The following is an 11623-nucleotide window of genomic DNA, read 5'->3' as shown; positions in this document are numbered from 1 at the left end:
TAAAATTGTGAATTTTATGGCCCCAGGGTCAGGGATAGGGCGGGGCTTTATTGATTATATAGTGAAAATACATTAAATCTTTGAAAATTTTCTTCTCTGTCTCTGGGTATGAAGCAGATGAACTACCTATATAGTTATGATGAGCAAGGGCCCTAATCTTGCAGAATTGTGAATTTCAAGGCCCCAGGGTCAAGGATGGGGGGTGGGGGGCTCTAGGACTTATATACTGAAAATGAATTAATTGTTTGAAATCTGCTCCTTTGTATTTATTTAAATTAAAGAACCTGAACGAAAATTTCAAAATGTACTTTGCAGCCTACATGAATATACCAACCAATAGTTTTATGTTAAAATATTGACATCCACAGAGAAACCAAATACTTGTCATATACTAGTTAGGTACTGGAAAAACACATTTTGCAAATTTAAGTAAATACAGTTTTTTCAAACATTTTTTTCCAAATATAGAAATACATAGATACAACGATTTATTGTTATACAATGTGAAAATATAAGTTAAAACCGGAGGTTCCGACCTACCCGTAGTTTGTTCCTTCAAGGTTTAATCCAGGGTGTACATTTATTGAGAACACAGCTATATAATAACTGTCTCTATGGAAATCTATATGTTATGTATTCAAAAAAGATTTTAGTAAAAGAATAATAACCAACAAATGCTTCAATTTGACAAATATCAGTAAAATAAACTTTGCAAAAAAAATAAATAAATAAATAAAATAAATAAATCAATAAATAAATATATATGTGGCAACAATATATCAACTTAGTAAAGTTAGAACTCGATTGAAATAAACATGCATTGATATTCAGTTATGATGTACTGAAACTTGCAGCAAAAGGCATGCAATTTTTAATTTCAATTTGATTTTTATTTGATTTTCAACATTTATCTAAAATAACCTTTTCAATATTTTTTCATGACCTGATAGCATGAAACGATATACTCATAGCCATTGGTAATGACTGCATGGCTACTAGTTAAAAAAAACGTGTTCCTCATCACGAACCTTACAATTTGCAATGCTTCAGAAATCAAAATATTTAGTTCCTTTTATGACCAACAGGTATTATGAACTTCTCTGATCACGCTTGTCTCTGAAATTTATATCGACCCATTATGACAAAGCTAAGTTGACGTATTGTAATAATTGATTAATTGATGCATTACCCCCGATAACCGTGATTTTAAAATATGTCATCTTTTAAAAAAGACTACCTTGTTGCAACACCTGACATTTAATTTGAACAGAACGACCCAAGTTATTGAATATTAGTAAGGTGTTAACCATGTTGACAGGGTATTACGATCACTGGAATTATTATATGAAATGACTGTGTTAAATTTTTAAGTGAATTTTTAATTTAAGATGAAAATTATATTTGTTTTCGTCTCCGTTTTTGGCTTAGTGGGTATGTATTTAAACCTTTTCAAATTTGAGTTAGACATCAGTATTTGTAAATTTGAAACAAAAGTGAAAAAATATATAAATTGCAAAAGAAGAATAATAGATAATTTTAATATTTGTTTAAAACCAACCTTCTGTAGCAATCTGTAATCATGTATAATTCTATTTTATTGCACATTTTAATCTTAATGTCAAATTCAGATAATTATAATATAATTTAGCAATAATGACTAGATTTGAATTCTAGGAAATGAACTGAAACGATATTTTGTTTTAAATAACATAACATTCCGTATTTAGGTAAGGTTGGTAAGCAAACTAACTATATATATGTAAATGGCACTATTGCATAAAGGATTTCAAACATCTTTAAGATATTGAAAAAGGAATCAAAGCTTTGATGAGAACAAAACAGTGCTTGAAACTTAAAAGTTTTTATTATTATATATAATTAAAATAGCATTCGATAAATTTACTTCAGTAAAAATTTTTTCAGAAAATCTATTACAGATTTAGATATTTGTGGAAAAATCGACAATTTTGTTTTCGTGATGTGAAAAATTTTGAACAAAAAGTTTTAAAACCTAAACAAGTCAAGAGGATACACCCGGAATTCCTTAAAGAATTGCGTTATTATCACAGAGAACTACACAAAACAAGAACACAGAACAAATATGCAGAAAAAGATTACATTATGTAATTGTAATCTCTCTTCTGTTTACGACGTTAAGAATTGATAACAGAACGATAGGCAATGAACCGAAATGTGGATATAGCGATAAAAAAGTTTAAACTACAAACGAAAATTAAGGCCTGTGCTGAAACGGATAAGGACTTTTAATAAATTTGAATACCTTTCATATATACCTTTTGTCTTTAAATGAAGAAATCTTTACTATATTGGCTTATAATTTCCTTTTACTCAAGTTATCAGCAATTATTTTGAGGAATTAAAGAACGACCAATGAAGAATGTCTTTAACAAAATATCACAATAAAGTCGAGGTGCCTATTTTCAGTAGCCATTTCAAGAAATAAATGTTGTTGACTAAAATCTTCAGTTTTGTTCAGTTTTCACAGAAGAATTATATCTTAATAAATTTGAAATGTCCCCAAAATGACATTATGATTTACCTTACAGATTCATGGTGCCGTCCAAATGAACGAGCAGATATTGTGTTCATTATGGAGGAATCTTATAGCACAGGAGAGATGATAGTCCCAAGTGAGTGGAACTATCAGAAAGAAATGCTGGCTAAATTTGTGAATGAAATGTACATAGATCCTGACAACGGAATCCGTGTGGGGGCAGTAACTTACAACACAGGAGCACAGGTACGCTTCAACCTTGTGGAACACACAACCAAATCAGACATTATGAACGGCATCTTGGGCATTCCAACAGACAGAAGAAAGACAATGTATGAAAATGACACTGACTACTCAGAAAAAGGTCTAGACAAAGCTTTTGTTTCTGTATTTTTGCCAGGTGAAGGAGATAGACCAGACGCCCCTAACTACTATATATACACAAGTGATTATATATTTCCCGATGATGACCCGTATAGTAAGGGACTTGATATAAGGGTGGATGGAGATAATTATATTTGGGCGATTGGTGTCAAGTTAGCGCAAACCCAAAGTATACTTTCACAGTCCGTGGGATCGGATGGAAAATATTACACCGGATCCAGCTTTCAGGCTCTGAACACGGCTGAGCATGCTCAGAAATTGTGGGAGTTATTTAGCGGATGTCCACTTGTTGATCCAGCCGTTGGAAAATATTGTAAGTGAGAAAATTAACGAGGGCATTGTAGGGCATATATACACCTGTAAACTTTCGTGAACAGTGACATATAGTGTAGATCGATTTATTGATTTCTCTTTCTTTTTCTTTATATTGCACAAACTTATCCTTAGAATAGAATGGTAAAATAGTGCCTATGTCATTTAAAAAAAGAAGAGAATTAATAGTTATGAAATATATGGAACATATGGAGATAACAAACAGTATTCAAGACATAAACTCAATAAACAATACAAAATAGGAGCAGAGCAAACATGGACCCCCAAAACATCAGAGGTTCAATGGGGGGAGTGAGCATCCCTTGCCGACCGGTCACACCCGCCGTGTGCTCCTTGTCACGATCGGGAAATGGAAAAATCTGTCGACAAATGAGTTTGTCTATTATGGCCTTACAATTAGTATGAAAAACGTCAGTCAGCATTTGATTTTAATGATAAATTGTATCTGCGACAATGCCATTGTATCGATCATAGAATTTAACAAATGATGATTTGAAACGAGACTGCTGATATTCTTGTTTCATAAACTTGTTTGTCAATAGTTTACCCCGTTTTAAAAAGTGTTCAAACATAGAACATATTCTTTCGTATCGAATCAACTAAGAGATATAAACACCGTATGCAGGTGGTGAAGGTGTATTGCTGCATAAAATAAGTAAGGGAATAACGATTGAAAAGTCATCTCGTTTGTCATAAAGCTTGGTTGTAGATAATTATCAACGTCTTTTTCAAGTCAAATATCTAAATAAATATGAAGCAGATGAACTCATCGGGATATATCGTATCGACATAAGAATTGAAATAACCATCTTTAATTAACAATATGTCGTTGATATACCTAAATGTCGAGTTGTTTCATTATACTTTGAAAGCTGTATAATCCGACACTTTTGCAATTCGTCATAAGTGCATTCCGACCTTAAATTTATTTTCAATTTTACTATTTTCCATGTTCTTTACACTGTGCAATTCCATACCCTCTCTATCCCGAATCAAAATTCTTCTCCTACTGTATCTCGGATTAGATAGGTTTCACTGTATATTTACTTTCATTTATTTTCGTTTTTTTAATATACATCAAACATTTTTTTTTCCTTAATAAAAAAAAAAATAAAATGATACTCTCAGAAACATCATTTTACTCTAGTTATGAAACATATGGAGATAACGAATAGTATTCAATATCAAAAGTCCATAAAACAGTACAAAATAGGAGCAGAGCAAACACGGATCTCCAACACAACAGAGGTAGGATCAGGAGTCATAGAGGAGAGAACACACCCTTTCGCCGGTCACACCCGCCGTGTGCTCCTTGTCATGAACGGGAATAACGGAAAAATATGTCGTCAATTTCGTATATTAATAATGGACTAACAATTAGTATGAAAAACATCAGTCAGCAATTGACTCAATGATAAATTGTATTTGCTGACAAGGTCTTTGTATCGACCATAGAACGTACGAAATGATGAATTTAAACGAGACTGCAGAAACTCTTGTTTCATCAACTTGTTTGTCAATAATTTACCTGAACCAATTTACCTCGTTCTAGAAATTGTTCATACGTAGAGCATGTTTTTGCGTATCGATTCAACTGAGATATATCAACTCCGTATGGAGGTGATGAAGGTATATTGCTTCAAACGACACAGATAAGGCTCATTTTTTACTCATTTGATATTATTCTTTTAATATTTCAGATTGTTTTTCGGTGCCACTTTTATACTTTGAGGACCCGGCTGTTGCTACACCGACTTCAGAGACGTGCGAAGAAGATGAAGGTCAGACAGTTAATCTTAATTTACTATTAATTACTTGTAATCTTAATTAATTATAAATAACATATAATCTTATTCATATGATAATTTGTAGACAGTTTTTTTTTTACATTCAATTAAAAAGAAAAGTTTTTGGGTTTTGTTCTGTTTTGTACGGTTAAATCACAAATTCATTTTATAAATCTAAATGATACGAGGGCTGTTCAATAAATAATGTCCTTGGTGCTCGGAAAGAAATAGAAAACGCTTTTCAATAATTTAGTCTTAATGATATCCCTTGAATATTCTCTTTTAATTACTGCAGTAAAATACATGTCCATAACATTTTTATCCAATTTTTGATTGCTTTTAGACCACATTTTTGAGTATGGCCCTTCGTATACTGGAATATGACAGAACCTATGATTTCCTGTACTTGTTTCTTCTTTCTGAAAGGTGTTTTTTTCAAGTTTGGAAAATTAAACAAGTTAAAGGGGGAAAGGTCTGGCGAATAGTGTTGGTGGGAAAAAAAAACATTACTAGTAACTTTTTGTTATCCCCAAAACTCCTTTACTCTTCATGGCGTGTGGGTTTGGACGCTTTCATGAAGAAAGATTTTAATGTAATGGATTCCTGATTCTGGTTCCTTCCTCTCATAAAACTTTCGATCTTTTTGCAAAAATATTGAATTCTAGACTTCTCCAGAAATTGAACTGCCTCCCCGAATAAGAATTTGAACAACATGACCACTGATATCTAAGAAAATGGCATATAAACAGTCTTTGTTCTCTTGCAATTCTTTGCTCTTCTAAGACCTTTGCTGTTTTTGTCAAGTTCATCTTATTGTAAATTTGTTTTGAGGGTTTAAAACAATGTATTCAGGTTTCAAAACTAATTGAATTTCAGGCAAACGTGGATAACTACAATTTTTGATTTTTTAAAATAATTATTTAGATATTCTTACACACTGTCGTTTTTATTCATTTTTCAAAACAAATTGTGACCATTGAGTACTAAGCCTTTTTAGTGTCAAATGTTTCTTTAAAACAGAGTGAACTTTCCCCAAAATGATGCCTGTCAAATCTTCTATGTGTCTTAAAGTCAATCAAATATCATCAGTGATAATTTGTTGACTTTTGTCAAACAATACATTGGTTGTTGTACGTCCTTGTCGCCAAGGACGGTACCCATATTTGATGCCCATTATATCATTTTTGTTCATTGAAATCCACCTATTCATGTATCTTTAAAACATTGGTTGTTGTAAAATTCCACATATTTCATTGAATATTCCTTTTGGGATTCTTATCAAGTTTTACAGCTGCTTAAATGAAGAGTTTATTTTCTCTCTAGTTTACCGAATCTTTACTATTCATTTTTAATGCAGTGTCTCGAATACCCCTTGTTTTCCAGCTTATCACAATAAAACTATGTGAGGAAAAATGGTCACATAAACTGTTATGAATTCCTTAAAGATTCAGTCATTAGAGAAAGACAAGCTTAATGTCATATGATTTCTATGTTGTATGTCAAAGAGGTCAGGGCATTATTTATTGAACAGCCAGTAAAGTACTCGCGAATATATAGCTGGATAGATATTACAAAAAACCTGAATTCAAGATATACAACCACTCGAAAACAACTAATGAAACAGTGGAAAAGACCTAGCATTGATGTGGATGATTTTCATCATTCCTGTTTATAGTTTTTAACACCATTGAAGGACTTTTATAATTGTTGCTTAACTCTACATGTTTCCTTTATATTGTACATTACTACATATAAAGTTCATTGGAAAAACTGGTCCAATAGACAGTGCTTGTTAGAGACCGGTTTTCCCCAATCAACGTTCCTTATTTTATATTTGAATTGCCAAGAGACACATGATAAGGCTTGTGTCTATGGCCAAATAAGAATAAGGAACGAGATTTATAATTCCGGATAAAGCGATTAAGTTCGAGCACTGGCTATTATATCGTTGCCTTTACAGGGATGATGTTCCTGCTACAGGACCCCTTATTTGAGATAAATTGTTGTGGAATAATATCAGCCTGGGAGTTTTATCCTTGTAAAGCAGGAATCGTTCAGTTTATGGTTTGGTCCCTTAAATCAGGAACAACATATGAACTCAAAGCTATACAGGAAGTGGAGGTTTTAGGTGAGTGAAAATAAGATTGTAGATTGGAGGAACTTTTTCTGCAAAATTCTGCATTTAGTATTTTCAAAATCTTACAGATTGTTTAAATATTGATTTTGCAAAGAGGTATTCATTATTTATTGTTCAAATCTTGAGCATGTAGTACTCAATATAACATTTGAAAACTTATACATAGATTGTCATTCTGACTTTGATAAACGCATTCCACGACTTCTTATGTTTTAGATACCGACCTTGGAAAATCTTTGAATTATACTGTTACTGAAGAAGAACGTATTGCGATAGTGGCAGGGGATAGGATCGGATGGCATGTTTTTTTCACATTTTTTTCACAAAGACTTTTAACATTCAAGTACTAATTTAATAGATAAAAGTTTGTGTATGACTTAACAATATAGTACAATTTTTATAATTAATTATCATTTTATTTTACAGGCGCTCGAAAACGAAGAACATCATATCGTACCAGGCCTGTGATTATTTGACCGATAGATACTGCCCACAGAACACATATCGAACACAGCTCACTGAAGACCTGTATGAATACATGCAATTTGATTGGTCAGAACAGTTTCCAAATTCAACGGCAGTCGAAAAATTAACAAATCGTGGATACACTCTCAAAATTTACGCTAATAATAGTAAGAAACATATATAGTGGCTTTATTTTAATAAATTTCATAAAAAAAATTCAAACGCAGCATATTCCAGTCAGCAGATTATATGATATACACGGTTGAAGAAAAAAAGTTTGTGAACATAGTGATTTACAGAGAAAAATGTATTTTAGTTTGAAGAATGGCATATGCTTGAGCAAATTGTTATCCATGACTTTTAAGTATGCAGAAAAGGTTCATTTGCTAAAATTTTGAAAATATGAAAAAAAACTTACTTTGCGGGTATAGGATACGAGGAACAACCCCGCAATATGCGGGATATTGCGCGAAATGATATTGTTCGTAGTTCAACACGTTTAATATCGTTGACTACAAATATCTTGACTTTTTTAAAGCATCATCTTTATATGATTGAATAAATAATTTAAACTGCTATTGACGTTTATAAGTAGCGCTAGAATGGTACAGTTTATAATTTAAAATATTCAGTATAAAAAATTCTGTATGTAAATATTTATCTGTGGAAGAATCATCATATAAAAATTAACACATATTAAACAATAATAATGGCAATTATAGCTTATTGTTCCTTTCATTCCTTATTTTCCTTTCATTAGAATATACAGTTTTAAGCAAATTATTCAGAATTTAATCAGAGAATTTTTTATAAAATGTTTGTAGATACGGTGATCTCTTTCGAGGAATCATTTTACCTGACATCAGCGGCTGACCATTGGCCGATAGGAACCAGCTTCGCTTCCTTTGCTGTCCTGGGACAGGACTACAAGGAGAACGTGACATATTCCTGGGTCTCCAAGAACGATTACATAGATCTGTCTGAATGAATCATTCAGTATGATCTACCGTAGTTATTTTTTAACTCATACAAATATGAATTTTAATTCATGAGAGGGGAAAAGTTTTCCTTCATGGGACTATAAGGTTGCAAATAGTAGAGATTAGGTAAAATGATAATGATGACCTCTTACATTTATCGGTGTAGTGTTTATAAATGCTTTGTTTTGACAGAATCTGCGACTAAAATTAAAAGAAATTTTTTTTCAACAGAAAAGTACATCTGCGTACATTTGTTTACTTTAGGTTTTACACAGGTAGGGAAACAGCTGGAACCTTCGGAGAGTCCTCAAGGAATGGCCGGATACCTAGCAACCTTGAGAGTGGTTGATACTTGCAGAAATACTGCCACAACTACCTTTAGTGTGGAAACTTTCAATGGCGTAAGTTAATCTCAAAAAGATTATCGCCTGCATGTGGTAATGTATAGGCAGGGGATGCTCTCGCCCCTATGGCACCTGATTCCAACTCTGATATTTTAGAGGCCTTTTTATATTTACTCCCAACTTGTGTTGTATTAATGGACTTTGAGCATAAATGCAGTCCTTTGTCTTTTTTTTTTAAATGAAATGTTATGTGTGGGGTTTTTTTATTTAAAAAATTATTTAATTAGTGTATAATTTCCAAAATAAGAATAATAATTTTAACCTTCTTATATCAGTGAGATGGTCCACTTATTGTTTTTTTATACTGAATTATACGAGAACAAAAATGATTATTAAGTGGATTTATTTAGCTTGAATTATTATTTGCAAGTAAATTTTTCTTTCATATAAAAAAAATATCGTATAAATGTTTTATAAAATATTTTTACCACATGGGCTCAAAAAATATTTGAAATAAAAGAATATATTTGTTGATATTTCAGCCACCGATTATAACGAATTTTCCTAGAGAAATATCAGTGCTGGAAACCCAGGGAGGAAGTGCCGAGATTTATAAGGTAGCGGTGTTTGACCCCACGGTGCCCCCTGACCCCGTATGCTGTACACTAGAAAGTGTCCGACCTCAGACAGCTAATTTTGAAATTAAACTTATCAATGGGACGCAATTTATATTATTTACACAAGAAAAACCTATATTTGCCTATAGGGACGTTAATTCTTATATGTTAACTGTGTGTTGTGAGGACGGATATGGGACAGTGAAGGGAATTCTGAAGATTGACGTGTTAGAGGTCAAAGAAAATGAAATATATACACCTCCTTGTAAGTAAAATCAAATTTCTAAATACTTGTATGTCAAGGTGTCATATCTAAGAATTCAAGTACGTTATGCAAAATATTGAAATTAACATCAATTTGATAAAACTAATTATTTAAGTATTGATAAGGAACATTTAACAATAATTATAATGTAAAATGGTCAGTGTTGGTACATGATCTGATCGCTTCACATCATAATTCTGACAAACGAATGACACAATTTTCTTGAAAAGGACATTTCTTTCAGAAAGAGATATACATGTAAATCTTCAAGGCACATGCATATTTTTAACATCAAGTGTTTTCTACACTGTAATTGCATTAATATACCACTTTAGCGGTATGGTTCTTTAAAATTATCTTTTGCTTTCCAGCTTGGTTCATGACGTCGATTATCGCCAGTCTTCTCCCCATTACAGTCATGTTCGTATGCGCCTGTGTTCTGCTCATTGAGTCTTTTTTTCTGGTGAAGCAAGGAGTGAATGGATGATGCTTGTTCATGAAATGTGAAACTGTGAGAAAAATGAAAATATATTTCATTATATTTCACAATTGTTCATGAAATATAAAGCTGTGAAAAAAGATATTTCATTTTATTTCACAATTTTATACATGGAATAACATTGCAATATGATACATGATTTACAGTATGATATACCGAGTATATGTTTTACAATATGACATTACAAAGTAACAATGTAATGCTGTAATGTAGTACGGGGTATTAAGGAATAACGTTATAGTATGTTGTAACTGACTGGTTATAAGCCAAGCTTAAACCATTTATCGATTAGTATCAACCAAATAATGAATGATTATAATGTCACTGTTAAATTGATCAAGAAAACTTTTTTATTTTCTTTACAAGCTTATTTTGTACTATTTTGTATATTGTAAAATAGTTACAATGTGAAATGAAAAAATGAAAACACAATTATTTTCGTTTCCAAGAAATTCATTTTTACATGTACATGTAAAGTATTTAAACTTATTAGCTGAATTAACGCAAATTCTTTTACAATGTTGTTGTAATAATAACGTTTACTCTGCAATTAAGAACGTTGACTCGATACAATGTTTATCCAATTAAACAAGATATAAAAACGCAACAATGTGTGAAGCAACAGTTTTAGATTTGAATATTTTATTAAAGAAAGACAATTATGGAATACTAACAATCAATCTTTGTGACTGTCGATACCACACACAAGAGCATGTTTAATTCATGTACATGTACAAACAATTTCTAAAAGAAAGTTGGCTATTGATAAAAAAATGTGGAAGAACAAGCTTATCCAAAATCTTTCTGAAGACAAATTCTATGGTCGATACATTAGCGATTTCGAAAATATCATCTGTCGTTATATCAAATTCCCTAATTAATTATTAGATCCTTATTTTAATTCTTATTTACTACGTTTTTTGAGAACATGTCAAAGAGGACATGAAGGGTAGGACTGGTTGGCAGGGGGTTGATAATTCCTCTTCTAATATTTTAAGAGGTCCGTGTTTGCTCGGTCCGTGTAACACTTAACAATTCAAATTTCTAAAACGATTTAGAGTTTTAGAATGTTAATATATAAGTTCAAACATCTAATTTTCAAAAACTCAAACTGATTTGGTATAATGAAAATTAATATTTTAGTTCAAAAATCAAAATTTCCAAATAGGTTTTAGAATTTTGATATTTTAGATTTTAACCTTAAATTTTCAAAATTCAAATTACCAAAAACGATTTATGGAATAAACGTTTGAGTTTTTAGTCTACCGTTTGTTCAGAAAGTTTACACTTAACAATC

General features: G+C 31.6%; 1 protein-coding gene across 1 annotated transcript; it reads left to right on the top strand.

The window, feature by feature from the left end:
• The first annotated feature begins 2551 nt into the window (after positions 1–2551).
• On the top strand, positions 2552–10540 carry LOC134239529 (uncharacterized). The gene is made up of 9 exons (XM_062721703.1): positions 2552–3212; positions 4933–5013; positions 6980–7147; positions 7373–7454; positions 7583–7788; positions 8446–8599; positions 8816–9002; positions 9488–9827; positions 10199–10540. Exons 1-9 carry the CDS (start codon positions 2552–2554, stop codon positions 10312–10314), a joined length of 1995 nt encoding a protein of 664 aa, XP_062577687.1. The 3' UTR covers positions 10315–10540.
• Positions 10541–11623: the final 1083 nt, after the last annotated feature.

The sequence above is a fragment of the Saccostrea cucullata genome, unplaced genomic scaffold, assembly GCF_032062105.1.
Source record: "Saccostrea cucullata isolate Sc308-1 unplaced genomic scaffold, CSIRO_AGI_Scuc_v1 ctg13970, whole genome shotgun sequence".
Classification (NCBI taxonomy): Eukaryota; Metazoa; Mollusca; class Bivalvia; order Ostreida; family Ostreidae; genus Saccostrea; species Saccostrea cuccullata.
Note: the sequence above shows the minus strand (reverse complement) of the source record. Positions and strands in the feature narration are given on the sequence as shown.

Coding starts and splice junctions, on each gene's coding strand:
- LOC134239529 (XM_062721703.1), top strand. CDS start 2,552: ATGATTTACCTTACAGATTCATGGTGCCGTCCAAATGAACGAGCAGAT. Junction 7,789..8,445: donor CAAAATTTACGCTAATAATA/GTAAGAAACATA, acceptor AAATGTTTGTAG/ATACGGTGATCTCTTTCGAG. Junction 9,828..10,198: donor TGAAATATATACACCTCCTT/GTAAGTAAAATC, acceptor TTTGCTTTCCAG/CTTGGTTCATGACGTCGATT.